At 36.7% G+C, this 20,294-nt stretch overlaps 1 protein-coding gene across 3 annotated transcripts in view; it reads right to left on the bottom strand.

Annotated features, from left to right (window-relative positions):
• Window positions 1-20,294, bottom strand: part of KCNAB1 (potassium voltage-gated channel subfamily A regulatory beta subunit 1) — a 406,565-nt gene that overhangs the window by 60,987 nt on the left and 325,284 nt on the right. For all 3 annotated transcript variants that reach the window (XM_074298061.1, XM_074298062.1, XM_074298063.1), the window contains exons 5-8: window positions 16,765-16,809; window positions 11,719-11,763; window positions 8,431-8,474; window positions 988-1,074 (exon numbers count right to left, since the gene is read on the bottom strand). In XM_074298061.1, the coding sequence (XP_074154162.1) occupies window positions 988-1,074; window positions 8,431-8,474; window positions 11,719-11,763; window positions 16,765-16,809 (221 nt within the window). The remainder of the gene's footprint in view (window positions 1-987; window positions 1,075-8,430; window positions 8,475-11,718; window positions 11,764-16,764; window positions 16,810-20,294) is intronic.

The raw sequence follows: 20,294 nt of genomic DNA, 5'->3' as shown, positions 1-20,294 counted from the left end.
CCCACCTCCATTAATACCATCAAACCCTTCACATGCACTTTATGAGTTTCAATTCAATCAAACACACACTTATTAAATTAGTAAATATCTACTAGACAGTAGGCATTATGGTAGTCATTGAGGGTAGAATTGTAGATCAAGGGTTAGAAAGGACATTATTACAACCACTGGGTTTTTCCTCTGTCCTTGTCCTCAAACTTAGGAATGCTTGGTAAATTGAAATAAATTGAATTAAACTTTCAAATGTTTACCATTGTTTGAAGCAGCCATAGAGGGAAAAAATATGATAGCTCTTAAAGATCATCAGCTAAACTGACCTTGAGCAGTTGGTGACTGAGATTTGGCTTAGGGTTCTCTCATCAGCAAAGCTTTCCCCTCAGGAAAGAGTTATTGGAGTAGGAGCTGGCACATCCATGGATTGCCTGTTAGGTTGGTTCAACTGCCTGTGACTAAGGTGACTATTCTCTGGATGTCCCTTCCCCCTCCTTCCTCCTTAACTCTTCATTTAGTGGAATTACAAATAGGGGGATACACCTGGGAAAGTGAACACTATAATTTGGTAAAGAGAGCAAACTCGTTTTTCTCCCACTCCCCCCTTTGTTTTCTTTTTTAAGAAAATTGTAATGTTTAATCAGAAGCAGTGCTTCCTAAACTGTGGTCCATCAACCCCTAAGGATTCCATGGATAGATTTTAGGAGGTCTAGAAATGTAGAGAGGAAAAAAATCTTTAGTTTTATTAGTCTCTAAATGAAAATTAGCATTTTCTTCAATTATGAATGAGATAATAAACATTACTCTAACAAGAGATCCATAAGCTTTTTATGAACTGTCTAAAAAATCTATAGTATGAACCTAAAAGTAAAAAATTGAGGATCTATAAGATTTTGAGGGCAGTGGTGATTTCACCTTCACTTGAACACTCCTGAATTGGTTCCAATTCAGGGGTATCAAACAGGCTCAACCACTTTTAAACCAAGGAGTACTAACCTTCCATGGGTGTGTTACTATCAGGTCGATTGGCAAAAACAACATCCACGTATTCTAGCTGCAGTCTCTGCAGGGATCCCTTCAGTCCTGGAAGAAGCAACAGAAACACAAGATCCATGACATTAGAAACACTTAGCTCAATATTGAACAAGTCAACATCAACAAGCATTTATTAAGCACTTACTGTACCGAGCACTGGGCCATATTCTGGGGCTACAAAGAAAGGGAAAAACAGACCTTGTCCTCAAGGAGCTTACATTCTAATAACTGACAGGACACTAACTGGATATTTTGCCACATCAAAAAAATATATCAAGGTGCTCCTCGGTGCTTCTTTTATAGATTTTCCATCTTTCTCAGTTATATTAGTAAACACTCTTGAACCTGAAATCAAAAAATCTTTGGGGACTTGACTACTGTTTCAGTGGGGAGTCATGTCCAGAGTCAGATTTAAGTAGAAAGACAGCTAGCTTCTCTTTTGTATTTAAAAGATAAAAATATATCTTTATCTTAAGCTTAATCTCTTTGGGTCTCAGGTTCCTTAGATAGAAAATAACAGAGTAGGACTGGAATGTCTTAATCTGATGCTATTGAGTTTGTTTTTGATTATTTTAGTAACTATTTCAATATGTTTGGTTTCTATTGTAATCCAGCACTTGGCAGCCTGCTTGACACATAGTAGGTACTTAATATTTATTGGTTGATTAATTGATTCTGTTTTTAATTTTATCCACTGAAAAGGGTTCTATATACATCACCAGAATATCACTGGGATCCATGATCCATGACATAAAAAGATCAAGAGCCTGAAGCAAATGATCTCAGAGATTCCTTCTAGTTCTGTCTCTAGGGCTCAGAGGGTTAAAAAATATCACCAGTTAGTACTAGAAGGAAATTCAGCATTCAATTAGCCATTCTCCCTCATTTTTCTGATGAAAACCCTGAAATCTTGAGAGGTAAAAATCTCCTAGGGGTCCTAGTAGTAACTGACAGGTCCTAGGACTCCAATTCAGTGTTATTTTTATTGCAGAACAAAATCATTTCCCAGTAGCTCTGAGATACATGGGATTATGTAAACATGGGAAGGATCTGTGAGTGTTCAAGTAAGAAATTCCCTATGTAGGAACTCTATTCACCAACTCTAGAGTGCATATTACTACTTAGAAAATAAATTCTGCTGCACATGTTTAATCTATATCAGATGGGGAGGGAGGCAGGGAGAAAAATTTGAAACACAAGATTTTGCAAAGGTGAAAGTTGAAAACCAGCTTTGCCTATATTTAGAAAAACAAAATATTATTGGAGGGAAAAAGAAAATAAATTCTGGGGAGTTGGATTGAGACTAAACAAGACTAAATTGCTTGCCCAGGGATCGCACAGTGTCAGAAATATATAGGAAAATATGCAGAAATATGAATAAAAATTAACTCCAAGAATAGACAAATGGGGAACATTACAATCCATGAGGAAATGAATTGAGTTTTTGAGCTAGAACACTAATGCACAACTATCATGGTTTGCAGAACCCTCAGATATTCTGCCAATTTTATTCTCCTCATGCTTTAGAAAAACAAATACATTGAGTTTTTTTTTTAAACAACAATTTGAAAACATAAGAAAATAGCGAGAGAAATCAGAATAAGACCTCAGGGCCTTATAGCCATTTCCCAGTTCTAATTACTTGGCCACTTGCTGTGAATAGTCAGAGAAATTAATTAATTTTTTTTCTAAAACTATCATTTTCCTGAAATGTTATGTGGAGTGTGATTTAATGCACCCGAAAGAAAGATATATTTTACCTTATTTTCCTGAGAAACAGTATTTTCTTATCAGCTTATTAAATTACATGGGAGGACTCAATATTTTTAAATTTGTTTTTTATTATGTATATAAAATTCATTGTGTGTTAAATGAAGCTGTTATAAATTTAAATTTGATTGGCTGGATTTGGCTTTTTCGATGGCTTCTAAGCCAACCACTTTTTTTCCCCTTTCTTGATAGGATAGTGAAGGGTCCAAATGTGTTTTGGGAAATATTTTGGTCACTTAGATGTCAATGGATGGTTAGGGATGAAGGGCAGACTCACTTAGCTAATTTAGCTCAGGTAACATTCTTGGAAAAGCTAAGGATCTAGAGTGAGCAGGAGACAAGCAACCTCATATATTTTGAATTCTCATACCTCCCTTCACCCCCAAACTAGAAATTTCCCCCTCTGTTTCTATAATATTCTCAGCCTAGAGTATCTTCAATCATCCCAATGGGTATCTGAATGTTTCTAAAACATTTCTCAGAAGAAAAGCAATGTGTTCTCCTTGAATTTACCAGAAAATCTGTGCTGTAGAACCTTTCTAGACAAAGTTTATCCTGAAAAGAATTTATTTCCTTTAAATAATCTTCATTGTTTTGTGGTATCACTTTCTAGTTTCTTTTTCAATATAGTACTTCCCTCCTACTATGTGAATATATACCCATAAAATTGTTAATGTTTGTTTAGATAGGACCCCCAAAGGTTACTGTTAGAAATCCAGATAAAAGTACAAAATATAAGTCCCAGAAACTACAGATTAAAGGATTTTGGGGTAGTCAAATTATAATCTCAAAGCACTATGGGTCCCAGGCTACTTAAAAGAACCTTGAAATGGCAAGGGGAAGCTTCCTTTATATCATTTATACATTTATATCAGGTTTCCAGCTTTTAGGTTTGAATTTTGATGTCTTGGTTTGGGTCTAGAATATTTACAATGTTAATCCTTTTTTTTAAAAAAAGCCTTTTATCAAATTCCTTCTGCAAATTTCCCCTGCCCCCCTAAACAAGGACAGTATGTTCATTGTCAAGGACACACCAAAATCCCAAGGTTATTCCTGGCTGGGCTTTCATAGGGTAGAGCGAGAAATAACTTCTGTGAGTGTTTCTGAAATAATAAAGCCAGCTCCATATTAGGTCTTAGAATCCTTGGCTTCCTTCAAAGCTCAGGTTCAGATATTACCTTTCACAAGAGGCCTTTTTTGAGCTCCTCGGATATCAAAACAATACAATGGATAAAAAGCTAGGAGTCAGGAAAATCTGAGATCCAATCCAGTTTCAGACACTGACTAGTTTTGTGAACCTGGGGAACTCACTTAAATTTTAACAACCGTAATGTTTTGTGATCTTCACCCAAGTAATTTAATATATCATTTCTAATATTCTTTATGATTATAAAGAATATTTAGTGCAAACCTCCTGAATCATCTCTGAACCATTAAAGAAACCAGTAAAGAAAACATCCAATTTTCAGTTAGGAAGACCTGCTTTTGAATCCTGTCTTAAATACTTGCCACCCTGGATGACACTGCCTACTAGACTCAGTTTCCTCATCTGTAAGATGAAGAGGATGGGCTTGATGGCTTCCAGGGTTCCTTTGAGCTCTAATTATCCACTTATGTCAATATTCTTTTTTTTTCAATTCTAGAAATCTTAAAGAATGTTGCATCTATTTGGAACAAAGACAAGGACTTTGTATTCATTGTGTGGGAAGCCTTTAATGGGAGATTTTCAAAGTCCATTTATATATAAGAAAAGCTCATTTTTTATTTCATAAAATACATTGCTTGGCTAAGGTCATCCCTCTCTCTTCCTCCCCAGATATATGTAAATTTGGTTTCTGCCTCAAAGACCACTCTCCTGTCCTCCAGAAATTCTCATTCCTCTTCATTGGATAAGTTCAGAACATCAAAAATGAAAGTGAAGGAAGCTGGGTTGAATATATACATATGGAGAATAAGATAGGGGAGAAAAACAAAACAGATGGAATCCCCAGGAGGCTGTGCTCAATAAACAAGCCAGTGAAGAAAATGCTGCTGGAGACTGAGTCTCATGAAGGTCCAAGACAAAGGTCACATTCACATAGAGGCTGGAGAAATTCGAGTTCTGTCTGTGAAGATCAGCATGTGAAATGTTAGACTTTGCCTATTGTCAGTGATGCTAATCAATCACCAGAAGTCCTGGCTGAGTTGTTTTTTTCCGTTTTTTTTTTTTCCGTTTTTTTTCCTTTTCTTTCTTTCTTTCTTTCTTTCTTTCTTTCTTTCTTTCTTTCTTTCTTTCTTTCTTTCTTTCTTTCTTTCTTTCTTTCTTTCTTTCTTTCTTTCTTTCTTTCTTTCTTTCTTTCTTTCTTTCTTTCTTTCTTTCTCTCTCTCTCTCTTTCTTTCTCTTTTCTTTCTCTTTCTTCCTTTCTTCCTTCTTTCCTTCCTTCCTTCCTTTCTTTCTTTCAAGAAAATAAGGATTTCATTCAGTATCTTTGCTTTCAAATAGCATCCACTAAAATGGTGTCTCTGGTTATTGGCAATCCAGGGGCAAAGGCTGAAGAAAAATTTGCCTGTTCAACTATAAGTTTCTCTATATTTTCCAAAGATCTAGTGTTTATGTCTTCCTTCAGCATCCCTAAGATTTTCTCCTTATAGTCTGGCCAAAAATATTCTAAAAAGTGGGATCTTTCTATTGTTCATTCTTGGATGAAATTGTAGACTATAGAGAAAAAAAATTTTAAAACCAGTTTTTAAATCTCAAAAGTTTTCTGTTTTGAGATAATGTTCATATCTGGGACAGCGCTCATTTGGACTAAACTGATTTGTTCTTCTGGAGACATTAACTCCCCAGGATAAAAACTATCAAATTCAGTTGAGGGACTAAATTTTGGGCATTGCTATCAAGCTTTATGAGTAAAATTGACTTTACGAAAAAAAGATTCTGAAATTATGCACAAATGTTAGAGAAGATTAAAGTAATGGGAATTCAATTCTCGGCTTTATCTCTTTGTATATAGGATCAGTCCTTCTCAATTTCTTTTTTATGCTGTTCAATTTTGTCCTTTGCCTTTCTTGCCATTTTCCATTTTGTATCATTTTTTTAAATCCCTGATTTTCCTTTTTAGAGGGTGGTGAGAGTAATTAACTTCTGTTTTTCTGTTCCTTTAGACTTAGCTCTTTTCTACATTGTCTAAGAATAACTATAGGTCAGCTACATGGTCAGTGTAGACACAGTAACAGTGAAATAGCTGGATGTTAATACTTTACAACACCAAGTTGGCCGCTGTGGTCTGAGGAAGACATTATTGCCTTATCATATTTGTACGAGCCAAGAACAGAAGGGAGTTCACTAGAACTCCAACCCTGAGAATCCCTTCACAGCCAAAATATGTCCCTTTCCTCCAGCCAGCAAGGAGATTTATATTTTATGTGTATATATATATATATATATATATATATATATATATATATATATATATATATATATATATATATATATATATATATATATATATATATATATATATATATATATATATATATATATATATATATATATATATATATATGTACACATATACATATACTTCTTGTAAAACAATAACAAAGAAGTAATCAATTCAGATCACCGTTAATAACAATAACAATCGAAAAGCATCATGATGCTGTGGCTGGAGTCAACTTAGGAGACGAGAAGACTGGGTTCAAGTCTTGCTTTCAATCTCTACAGTTAAGCTCTGTCACTGCCGGTGTCCCCAATCAACTCTGTGAGCTCCACAGAGGCACTGTGGATAGAAGGAATCAACTCACAAAGGACTTCCCTGAATAGAGAACTCAGGCATGGTCCAAATCAATGATGATGATAAAAATAAAAAACCTAATGAGCAACAGAGCACTGGACCTTGGGTTCAAATCCAGCCTCAGATATTTCCAAGTTGTGTCATCCTGGGCAAGTCACTTAACCTTTATCTGCCTTAGTTTCCTCTTTGAAAAATGGGGAAAACCACACCTATCTTCTTCCAGAATTGTTAAAAGAATCCAATTATATAATATTTATAATGTGTTTTATAAATGTTAAAGTGTTATATCATATTATTATAACACAATTATATTAATTAATATAATTATAATATTGAATAAATATAACATTTATATTATAATAATTCTAATTCTTCTCTCTATTACAATATTTTCATGTAGGTAAAATATACTTCATCATGCTCTGGAAATGTTTGAGATCTGACAGTAAATACTTAATAAATACCTGTTGAATTAAATTCATATAAGTTTATTCCTTAAGGAAAGAATATGAAATGGCACTAAAATAAAAACTCTAACAAGTGCCTAGTGGGTGGACATTCTCCTAGGTAGGAGGAGAGAAGTGGGCAGAAACCTTTAGAGTCTAGTAAATAAAACCTGGGAGATGTGACGAATCACTATTTCTCCTCTTGAACTGACTTCATATCTTATACATATCTTCATATTTATGCACATATTGTATAAACTCCCTGAGGATTGGGTTTTTTCACAACTTTTTGCTTGTTTTTCTCAGTATCACCAGGTGCTGGCTCTATGCCCTTCATATAGCAAGCATTGGGTAAAAGTTTGTTGAATTAAGCTGAATAAATGAACAAGTAAAAATAAACCATGAATTAGTACTAGAGAAGCAGCATGTCGATGATGAGATTACAAAAGGAATCAAAGGGAGAACTGAGAAGTAGATGGAAGAGTGACCACCAACTTAATGGGGAAAAAAAAACATTTAGAAAACTTTTCTAGAGTCTCCCCCATGTAATGGAATTCTATTTTATAGAAAAGTTGAAAAAATTACTTCTCACTTCTAAGAAATATAAAGATCTGGCCAGAAATTCTGCTCTGGAATTAAGGAGTGAAGTGGCTTTCTTAAACAAACCACAGATAATTGTCTCAAGTCCTCCTTCTCCTCTCCTTCCTCCCCCTTCTCCCCATCCAGATCTTACAGGGATATTGTGAGGATGGAATAAAGGCTTTAAAGAACGCTATAAATGCTAATGATCATCATTGCCCCCTTTATGAAAGACTTCTTTTTAAGCTCTATACAAGAGCCTTCAACCAACTTCCAAATGGGAAATAGCTTCTTCCATTTCCAGGATTGTCTTCCAGGCTGTGCTGAGCACAGGGAAGACCATGCAGTGGGTTGGATGGTTGGGGTAGGGAGGCTGACAGAATTTGCATCAGCTGAGCTCCACCCCAACTCTGCCACCTATGTGACCTAGAACATTGCCTTACAAGTCAACAGGTCTTAATCTCTTCCTCAATAAAATGAGGACCTTGTACTAGATGATGAGTTACAAGGTCCCTTTAACTATGGTTCTATACTGGAGCCTTCATTAATGATCAGAAAGGGGAGCTTACAGAATTCTTGGCTTGTGGAAGGCCCCTTGAAATGGCTGCCTCCGAGTACCATTTTTACCATACCTTGCCCCCATAAGAATCTTTTAGCTAACTCCATCTTTTCTCTTTTGGTGAAATTTACAGAAATTGGATCAACCATGGCCCTTTTATGTGGCCACATGAGTATGTGGCTGTCAGGCTGTTTGGGGCTTCAGTGGTCAAGATTTTTCCTTTCCTGAATCATTAATTCACAAAATACTATGGAAGAGAAGAAAGAGTACTCACCTTCAATGATGTGTTTTCGTGACAATCCTCTTTCCGTTTCAGCTCTGCCAAGATAAAAGAGGCAAAGGACTGTGAGTGGGGGTGGCTGTTGGATAGGGCTTTTTTCCTGTTCTAGGAGTACCGAAGAAAAATGTTCTCACTTAGGCAGACCTGCTAATTTTATACACTGTTCTCGGCAAATACTGTGCACCGGGTGGGCAGAGACCAGTGAGGTGGCTGGCTCTCGGTGAACTGAGCCCCCTTTCATTGATGTCCCGATGAGATAAATTAAGCGCAGATGGTCACAGGGACATTGCCACTTATCTCCAACCATGCTGCTCTTCCCCTAAAACTCAGGGACATTCACAGCACCCACATAGGGTTTCATAGCACTTCAACTCTTCCTAGGTTCTTTTCTTTGGGGGCAGAGTAGGAAGATGGGCACTAATGATTTTAATCAAACAACATAATTTCTTCAAAGGCACAATGTCAAATATAAATCCATTACCCACAGTGACTGAAGTTTCCTTGGTAATGTCTGGTAGTAACTGAGGAGACTTGGATTGGAGGGCAGGAGGAGGGAGATACTGGGTTGTTGGCCAGGTAATTTACTTGGCAGAGCAGACTGGCATTTGGGAATGCTGGGTAAGGTTGAAGATGATTTGTACTGGAAAGATGGCAGGCAAACATTTGTTTCTCAAATTCACTTTAGTAAGAAGTATAGATCAGGTGTTCACAACACAATCGTTCTGGGCAACTTCGGAAGTAGAAGCAAAAGTCATCATTTCTGATGTCATTAGCCAAATGAGAAGAAATACGTTAATTGATTTGTTGATTTTTCTGGAGAGAGAAGCAAGCGTGCTTCAATTTGTTCTTAAGGTGAAAAAACCATATTTCTTTGAGTTCTACCTCTGAAACCCACTAGCTATTTGACCCTGAGTAGCTCACTTAACCTCTGTGACTCAGTTTCCTCTTATGTAAAATGTACATCACAACGTTATTATAAGAAAAACATTTTGAAAATGGTAAACTGCTATGTAAATGTAAATGTGAGCTGTAAGTATGTGATAATATGGTAATTATTTTATCATAGAATCATTATTATTTTTCATTGAAACTGGAGTAAAATTTAATTGCAGAGAATTTCAAATTTAAAAAAAGAACCTGGTGAGCTCTGTCAAGAATCATTTGTTGATCCCTGTTTTGTTGAAATCCAAGATGTTGGTGCAATTCACTCCTCTATGAAAGGAACCCTTGAATCTAGATCATAGATTTCAGATATTAGAGAGAATCTTAGATCAGCCCTGAGCTCTGTGAACAGGTTTTTTTGTTTGTTTGTTTGTTTGTTTTGTTTTGTGTTTTTTTTTTTTTGTTTGTTTTGTTTTGTTTTGTTTTTTGAGGCTGGGGTTAAGTGACTTGCCCAGGGTCACACAGCCAGGAAGTGTTAAGTGTCTGGGATCAGATTTGAACTCAGGTCCTCCTGAATTCAGGGCTGGTGCTCTATCCACTGCGCCACCTAGCTGCGAACAGGTTTTTAAAAAATAATTTGATATGTGTATTTTAATATAATTGATTTCCTTTGCAATCTTATGTATTTGTTTTAGTTTTGAAGAACATCATTCTAAGAAGGGATCCTCCATAAGCTTCTCCAGGTTGCCAAGAGACCTGTGACTTCCCAAATGGCAAGAGCCTTTTGATTTATCCTAATAAAAAGAATTCACATTTGTGTCTCACCACATTTTATGAAGAATTTTTGAAGATGAGGAAAATGATTCTCATTAACATGAATTGGCTTAACCAGCATCCTCAAGTTCATAAACAGCAAGGCCAGAATTTGAATGCAAGCCCTTTGGGTTCTGAAGCCAGCATTCTGCCACACTACCTCCAGAGGGAAGCCTTGCCTTTCAGCCACAGCCATAGCAGGGAGCTCAACCTGCACTCTGGGGCTCCCTCCAACTTCCCGGTATTTACATTTGGGAGTCACCATTTAACCATTAAGATTACTTAGAAATATATTTTCTTTTGAACAATTTAAGGTGACTGGCCTGCCATAGTTCAGGGCTTTTAAACAGGGTTTTCTCCTGCCTAATACTGTAGGCAGAAGCGAGTCTACTGGCCCATAAATTTAAATTGTGGATGAAATGTGTCTGCTGCACCAATTTCCTTTGGACAGCCTCTATTGTAAAAGACAACAATAAACCATCCAGCCCTTATTTCTTATGTAAACTAGATAATACTATATTACTCAACTAAGCAATCATTCTTGCAGGCTGTTGTTTCTCTGTGCAGTTCCTAAAATATAAGCCAGGCTTTGGGTCCATAGCAAAAACCAAAACAATAGGCTCAGAAAATAGAACAAGGCAGATGCTATAAATCTACATTATTCATATGTGGTGCTGCTTTATTTATATTCAGACTGCATTAGAGTAGAAATCTAAATTCTATCTCCCCAACTTCATATTCATTGTGAGTAGCAACAGAGAAGCAAGGATCATATATATCTTCTCTTCTCATGGAAGAGTCAAGACAAGACTCTTTCCCCTGGATTTTTATCAATTTATCAGTCACATGTAGTCAATAAGGGCCTTCTAGAGCCTTTGGTTTCCTACATTTCATGAGAATAGCACAGACCAATCAAATATACTGGTAGATGAGTTTATGCATTTTTCCAAAATTCCAGACCATCTAACTGCAACTCAAAATGGAAGAAGGGAGCAGCAGAAGTCAATTCACCCTATGAAAAAGTCAATTCATCCTATGAAGTTTGGATGGCACGTCCACCACAACGGGAAGAACTCTCTTTCATTTGTCTTGACCACAAGTAACCTAAAGACCCCATTTTTGTCTCCAATAAGATAATTCTTTCGATTGTAGTTCTCCAAGCTCACCACAGGGAGGAGGGATCACAGCACAAACCCAGGGCAGGCCAGCTATTTCTCACTTTGCAATAAAACTGCTGTGCATTTTGGCAGGTTGGAGGGACTTTCCTCCTCTGAAAATTTGTGCTTATTTGCTCTTGCAGGAACTTGAATCACAATCAAGATTATAGGTGAAAATAACTGCTTGGAAATCTCCTTGGCTTCCCAAGCATCCCACAAAGCCGGTATGTCATCTTCCACTTCTCCTGATTCATTGGCCCAAGTCTAACGCGAGGCAGATTATTTTGTTAAACATTCATTTTTCACATATTACCATTAGGTGAGAAAAAGATTACTCCCATGGATTTCAATACGCGGATGAAATTTGTTTTCTAAACACATTGCTACAGAAGAGTTCTATTAGGCTGAGGGTCACATATAATTTACTTACTTTCCACCCCAGTAGAGTTTGGTTGTTATGACCAGACTGGATCTCCTGTACATTAAAAAATAAAACCATAAAAATAATAATTATTTAATATTATAATATATAATTATTTAATATAATAAAATATTATTAATAACAGTAATAAAAAAGAAAAAAAAACAGATTAATGCTAAGATAAAGCCCATCCAATAACAGTATTATTACACTTTCAGGAAGAACTCAGTGGTTCATATTTGAAGAATTGGCTTAAAATGTTCATTTGACATAGCTGGAGTTTAGCCACAAAGAGCAAGATAAAGAGTAGGTGCTGAACACTGATGGAAGGAGGCCATGGGAAAGCTAGATCGGGAGAGGATGTGATAGTTCCTTGGGGCTGAGGGTGAATGAGAACGGGTAGAGAAGGTTAGGCAGCGATGGTGAGTAGGAATGAGCTGGTAAAGGCGTCCTTTGGAAACACGAAGAGGTTATTTCTCTGACAAATAGTTTAGCTAATTTATTAACCACCTCATAATAATAGCTAGCATTTATATACTACTTTAAGGTTTACAAAGCATTTTACAGATACCTCATTGAATCTTCACAGCAATCCTGGGAGATAGGTGCTGTTATTATTCCAGTTTTACAGATCAGGAAACAGAGGTAACCTGAGTCAAATGACTTGCCCACAGTTACTCAGCTATTAAGTATCTAAAGCTGCATTTGAACTCGAGTCTTCTTGACTTGAAGGCTAGTGCTCCCTCCATTGAACCTCATAGAAGCATTTACTATGGACATCCCCACCTCCTAGAGAAGGGATAGGAAATAATGACACATACTCCTTTTCCATGGCTAATGTTCCTAGCAGAGCTCAAAGATTAGCAAGCATACCTTTTTGTTTGTTTGTTTGTTTGTTTGCAAGAAAACAGGGTTAAATGATTGGTAAGTGTCAAGTTTCTGGGGCCCACTATGAACTCAGGGCCATTCACTAGAATATCTTCTAAACTGGTTAACATTTCATCAGCAGGATTTCACCAAGTAAGCATTAAATACAATTTGCAATAATAGTAATGATATTTATTGACTGAAAGAGTCTTTAAATATTTTAACAATGGACAATTTGCTTTTAGTAAAAGTTGCCTAATCTTTAGTACTAATTTCTAATATTTGACTCTTGGTAACATAAAACCTGGAAAAACTACAAACTACCTCACCTTGACAGCTTCCCCCTAGTGATGTGCATTCCTGGCAAGACAAGCCACAAGAGACTTGTCTAAGAGACTGATTCGCTTTCTTGAGATCCATAATTCAGTTTGATTCATCCAGGAAAAAGAAAATCCCTAATCATGATTTCAAAGTCTTAAAACAATTCAAGAGCCTTTGAATTAGTCCTATCCATGACTCCACCTATGGAACAAGAGGTGCTTGCTGATTGCTGGGCACTGGGGCATTAAAACCCCTACAAAGCCCCTACAAAACACAGACAGCATTAGTCACTCAAACAAGGTGATTGTGCAGAGAAAAGGCTATAGAAGAAATCACCTTTCCTCTCCCATACCTCTTGTATTTCTCAAGAACTAATCTGAAGGACATATGGGTAAATAAGCCTTATTGCTACCTACTCTGGGTCACCTTGATCATGGCACTGCAGCTCTCCAGATCTCAATTTCTTTATGTGTAAAATGAGAGAAATTGAACCAGATGGCCTGCAAGGTCTGTCCCTTCCACCTTTCCATCCATGGATCTGTTATCTGGATCCAATCTGGATCCCCTTGGTGAAATGCTTTTCCTCATATGGGTCTCAGTTTCTAGATTTCATGATAGAAGCACTTCTCAGACTTATGTCTTACCTTCTTGGAGCTTATTAGAACAACAACTGATCACATGAAAACCAAATCTTCCACTTTATGGAAAGAGACTTTAGAAACATTTCTCTGCCTTTTATCAACTCCAACAAGGTATCAAATGTAATCCCTATAGTGATCGTGGTTATTCAGAGTCACTACGAAAAAGTCTCTGTCTTATTAAAATGAGTTACTTTAGAGCATCCAAAAAGCTACTGTCTGCTCATTTGTAATATCTGTGCTTTAATTTGGAGGTTTGAATTGAGGGCTATATGCTATGCTATAGATTTCAAAATAAGAAGAAGAGACAGCAATCATAAATAGCACCCTCTCCTCATGTTGTTATGGGGTAATAACTCCTAGGAAAGAAAAGCTATTTATTTTATCACCAGCCTCGTGGGACATATATAAACTGGTGAGAACAGTTTGTGGCTAGCTGATTGTTTTGACATTCATTTGCAAGATTTCTATGTTGTATGCATTATATATGAATGCAGATATGTTTGTTTCATACAACCCAGATTTTAGAAATGTGCATATATGGACAGATAATTACACAGAGCAGGGTTAAAATAAGTGTCTTTACTATTGATGATGATAATGGGGGGTACAGACTGGATTTATTTCATTAAGGGAATGTCTAAACAAAAAACTTGCTCTACTGGTGTGAGAGAGTATCTTCTCTGAAACTTATAGGCCCGCAAAGTTGCTTAGGGCACCAAAAATTGTGACTTATTCAATATCACATAGGTTATAAGAGAAAGAAATGGAAATTTAAGCCAATTTTCAAGATTTCAAGACCTTCTCTTCATCCTCTACACTACAAAATACTCTATATCAAGAATGGCAGTGTAATATTTTGTTTGACTGTCAATGGTAAACAAGGAAAACAAAATAGAGCTTTTTTTTTTTTTTTTTTACAATGGGTTGATGCATTTGATCTAATTCTGTTCACTCTGCTAGGGAAGGAATAGATATATAACAAGTACATCTGATGGGTATAATGGAAAAATGCTGATTCTGGAGTCAGAGGACCTGGGTTCAAATCTACCTCTGACTTTGACAACCTTTCTGATCATAAACAAGTTACAAATTGACTGAGGCTTAATTTCTTCAATTTGTAAAATGAAGGTGTTGAGTAATATAACACATGTTTCATATATATATATATATATATATATATATATATATATATATATATATATATATATATATATATATATATATATATATATATATATATATATATATATATATATATATATATATATATATATATATATATATATATATATAAAACATGTTTATATATATATAACATGTTTATATATATGTATGTAACATATATATGCATATATATATTTTATGTATAAACATGTTATATATATATATGAAACCTGTGTTATATTACTCAACACCTTCATTTTACAAATATGTATATAATTATCATATATATATATATATGAAGCATATAATAACACGAGATAGAATGGTCTATCTCTAGAGTCATGATCCTGTGAATTCTTTTTCACCTAGAAATGTCTCTGGTGTGTGGGGAATGTACAAGCTTCCTTTTTATCCCCAAGATATAACAAGTGTCTCTTCACAGAATCATGGTTTCTGCCCATCTGAGTCCCTGTGTGATTATTATGGATGGTCCATTCATCAGGTGCCCCGATATTGTACAAGGCTGGTGTCCTTGGTGCATGCTACCTTACTCATGCAAGCACAGGAAACATTGGGGAAAGAGAATCCTTTTCTCTATTAAGCAGTTCCAAAGGATGAGAGAGATGTGATCATGCTAAAATGGACAAGATAAATGTACCACAGATGGCTCTTCAGCAGCACATCTCCCCTCACTGCCTAAGAATATCCCAGAGGGAACAAAAATAAACAGGGCTGAAGGGAAGGATAGGTCAAGACCATCTTCTTGAGTTAGATACTTTTTAAAACTGAACTTAAAAGTTAATACAAAGCATGTGATGAAGGTGCCCCCATAGTGTACTCTGCCAAACTGTTCTCACTGAGGACTATCGGTACTTTTCTTCACTTGAGTGTCAGTGAATACAAGGAAGATAGATAATGATGCATTTTCCTGCCTTTATCCTGATTTTGTCCCCTGGGCAAAACAAGGGCTGTTATGACCAGAGCATATTTACATAGAAGGGTCTACTTGAAAACACTATGAACTCTCAAAGTGATAGAGAGGAAAGCATACTAGCTCAGGAACCAGAAATCTAAGCCTTATCAGCAACTGCTTGTGTGATATTAGACAAATCATTGAACCTTTCTGATCTTCAATTTCCTCATCTGTAAAAATGGATGTTGGCCTAGACGGTCTGGGGCTTCTTCAGAATCTGGGGTTCTTAGTTCAGGAGTACAGTTGGGAAGATCAATTCAAATGATATCCCTGACACTGATTGTGTGGCCAGAAACAAATTTCTTGATTTCTCCAAGACTCAATTTCTTCCCCTGTAAAATGGAGATACTTTTAGCCACTTTATATGGGTTTTGGAAGGGTCAAATTCAGAAAATGTATGTAAAGTGCTTTGTAAGTTTTGTAGTCCATACAGTTCAGCTATCCTAGTATCTTCCATAAATATCAGCTCTTATCACTGTAATTTCCTCCATGCCCTTGAAACAAAAGAAGGAGGAGATTAAAATGTGGATTAAAAAACAGGCACAGGATTCATCTCAAAAGCTTTGTCTTCCTCATTTCATTGTATGCGGGAAGATTAGAAAAATAAACAGTGAAAGTCTATAGTTTATAATTAATTTTCATTAATCTGCATCTTGCGTGCTAGTTCTTCTATCTAATTAGAGAAGAGGAGTCCAAAAGGCTCTTTCATGCAGTCCTCTAGAGCTGGGAAGTTCCTCAGAAGCTAAGTAGGAAACTGAGGTCCAGGAAAGGTGAGGGACATTTTGTACCTTGGCCATCCTCCTCATCCTGATTTCTCAGAAACTCAGGCTCTGATCCCTGGACCCTGGCCTTTGATAGGTGAGCTTTTGTCTTACCTTATCCGGAACCAGATCCTCTAGCAATTTGTCATAGTTAGTGGGTTTTTTGTTTATTTATTGGAACACTCCCAGTCTCTTATCCCCTGCCATTTAACATGCAGAATTTTTCTTTTCCTTGAAATCCTGTTCTTTGACTTGTCCCGTTGCAGCCCCCTCCCATCCCAGGCATCCTATGCTGTTTTGCTGAGGTAGTCCTGATCATGAGCCATACCTCCATCCCTTCCTCTTGATGATACTTCCAAGGATCACTTCAGCCCTAGAGGGAAGGATGGAAAGAGAGAACGCTTTAGTATCACATCCTGGAAAGGCACGAGTCTATTTTTTAAAGCCTATTCCTTGTTTGAATGTTCAGTCACAAAGCTCTTAAAATAGACTCTACTCTGCTTGTGTTCACAATTTCCGCTGTTTCTGCTGGTGCCTGCAGAACTCGGCTATGGAACAGTCCCGGGTGCCTGCCAACTGCTGACTTCCTGGAGGGAGGGAGCCTGCTCTCTCTGTCTCTAAGAAGCCCAGTGAAATCATTTGGCCATTGGACTTTTCTGTAAATGTCATCCTTGGAAAAGTCAAATTGCAATCACAGATTGCTTCCTAATTGTGACTTTGGCTTCTCAGTCCTCCCCATTTCCCCCCCTTAGAATGGTGCAGATCATTCCAAATTATGATGAGAAAAGAAAAAATGGACAAAATAATTTGGATAGAAAACTGAGAAAGAACAGGTACTTCCAGGTCCTAAAACGATAGATAGATTTAAGAGCCTGAGCCATCAGACCAGATCATGAGATCTAGATCATGAGATCTAGAGCAAGCCATTTCACTTATCTGCCTTCTTTGGGGGAACTTATTTTATTGCCTGATAGGATGCCTGGACTCATTCCCCAATGGTTAGCCATCTCTGTCCCCATTCTATGTTTCTGATTGCTAAGAGTGACCCAGCTCTTAATTCCTAATCTCTCATTCTTTTCTACTACAACTTAATTACTCCAAAGTCTAGTCTTATTCCACATCTGTCATCCTGTCCACTGGGCCTTCTGGAGCTCCTGCTCTAGAATTAACCAAAAAATGTTTCAGTGTATTCCCATTCCTTACATATTCTTTTGGTCTTCTGGCTCTCGATGAGACCTGACTTCCTTTGCCTGGTTTTCCCTTCTCGTACTAGTAGTATCTGCTTTCATAGCTAGCCCCCAAACTCTTCCTTAAACACATACCCTATGTCCCATTCACCAGACCCAGAGCTGGACTCACAATAATACTCTCCTCCATTGTGCTTCTATATTCTCTTTATTATACCAAAACCCAGCAATTTCTTCTATCTAATGTTATCACTCAACCCAGCTCCAAAGTGATAATTATCTACTAATCACCCTAGGACATTTTCCCTTCTTTCTCAAATTAGATATCATATGTGAAGTGCTCTACGAAACTTAAAAGCACTGCAGAGTTATTGTTATTATTTCTCAATGAATTCATGATTTTAGTGTCTGGCTCATTCTTTTGACCCTAAGTCTTACCCTATACAAGAGGATTTCAACATATATGTTAATGTTTCTTAAAGCACTCCAACCACGCAGACTCATTCACGCAAAGAAATGAGTATACCCTTTCTATCAAACACAAGTGGTCCTTTTTCATGAAAAAAAAAACTCTTAAATTCCTTTATCTGATCACAATCGCCTATCATTTCACCCTCCTCTGCTTTATTCCTTCTAATTCTGTTCTTCACCCTAATTGGGACCTTCAGTTCCTCCTTGTATCTTTTCTGCCCCATTTGGGCAGTTCCTGCTGTTACTCACAGAGATTATTTTCTTCATTTTCAAAGAGGACCATGGGTAATGCCATTAGGGAGGTGCTACCATGACATGCAAGTGAATTGGAGTGAAGTGAGAGAGGACTGTTTAAAGTCACCAGCCTCACTCTCTCTTCCAGAGCCATCTTGCAGTGGCAAAATCCTGGATGCAATGGAAGACTTTGACATTTTTAAATTAAGGTCTTTAACAGGTCTGAGTTTGACAGAGACAGATTCCCACTGGAATTTCTTTCTTTGCTATCCTCCTTTAAAAAGTGTCTATATTCAGTACTTATACTTTGCTTCTTTTTACTCTCTCATAAACCATTTGTAATCTGACTTTCAATCTCAACAGTCAGCTGAAACTGCCCTTCCCCATATGACCAATGATTTTTATATTAAAATAGATTTTAATGATATGTTTGGGAAAATTCTGCAAAACTGAAGCACACATTGAAAAATATGATGACATCCTATGCAGTGTTTCACACCTGAGGAATCCTTCCTCTCCCTCCAACTTTGCATTTAGTTTTGATTATTTGATGATTGCCATTCTTTTCAGTGACACTGTTTTAGTCATATATGTATTGCTTTCCTTAGTCTGCTTAAATTGCTTTGCATCAGTTCACATAAGTCTTTCTATGTTTCTTTGTTTTCATCATGTTCATCATTTCTTATAGCACAGGTATATTCCATTCTCTCCTGCTTATGTATGTATGCTTAACCATTCCCTAATCAGTAGGCATCTACTTTGCCTCCAATTTTTTGATGCCACAAAACTCCTGCTACCAACATTTTAGTATATATAGGAACCTTTCTCCTTTATTCCCTTCCTCCTTCCCTTTTTTGTTCCCTCCCTCCCTCCTTCCCAGTGTTCCTTGTTCCTTCTCTGTCCCTCCTTTCCTTTCCTTTCCTTTCCTTTCATTTCTCAATGGCCTTCTTGAGACATATGTCTAACAATGAAATCATTAGGTTCACGGGTATGGGTATTTAAAAGTGATTTTATCTGCATAATTCCAATTTGCTTCTACTATTATTTAATGGTACCAAATCACAACTCCACCAATAATGTAAGCTGTTTGAAGGCAGGGGCTGTTTTTGCCTTTCTTGGTATCCTTAAAGTATATTTTAAAAAACACTTCATAAATAAGAAGAACTTAATAAAAGCTTATTAACTGTCAATGTGCCCAGTAATTATCTCTCACTTGCATAATCTGATAGTTCTTTTCAGTCTTCATCCTTATCAACCTTACTGCAATATTTAACACTGATGACCACTGTACCATCCTGGACACTGTCTACTCTATGTAAGCATGTCATGTGAAAAAGACTCAAGATCTTTTATAAGGTGAAAGCTTAATATGAATTAATGATGTAGTAAGGTAGTCAAAAAGTTCTTGCAATCTTTACCTGTATTAATACATACATAGTATTTAAACTTAGCAGTCATAGTTCTGTGATGCTCTATAATAAGGACACTATATTTGGGACATTTTGTTCAGTTTGGGGGACCTCATTCTATGAGTCAGAGATTGTGTTCAGCCAAGGGAATTCAGGATGCAGAGGGTACTCAAGACCATCCCACATGAGGACGGATAGAAAGAACAGAGGATGTTTACTGTGAAGCAGAGAAGACAGTGGGAATTAAGGGAGGATGTGGTAGATTTTTTCAATGAACAACATGTAAAAGAGGAATTAGATTTTCCCCCCCTTAATCCCAAAGGATAGAACTAAGCATTATGGGTAGAAGTCATGGATCCAGATTTTTTCACAATATAAACAACTACCTGAAACTAGTAGAGCTTTATATTCATGAAGTAGGCTCCTTGTGAAGCAATAAATACCTTATCAGTGGGAATATATAAGAAGAAGCTGGATGACCAGTTGCCATAGATGTTTTTTTTCCCCAATTAAAAAACTTTGAACTGCACAAACATCAACTAAAGCCAGCATTTTCA

The sequence above is a fragment of the Sminthopsis crassicaudata genome, chromosome 3 (assembly GCF_048593235.1).
Source record: "Sminthopsis crassicaudata isolate SCR6 chromosome 3, ASM4859323v1, whole genome shotgun sequence".
Classification (NCBI taxonomy): Eukaryota; Metazoa; Chordata; class Mammalia; order Dasyuromorphia; family Dasyuridae; genus Sminthopsis; species Sminthopsis crassicaudata.
The sequence above is the reverse complement of the archived record's forward strand: the minus strand, read 5'-3'. Positions and strand labels throughout refer to the sequence as shown.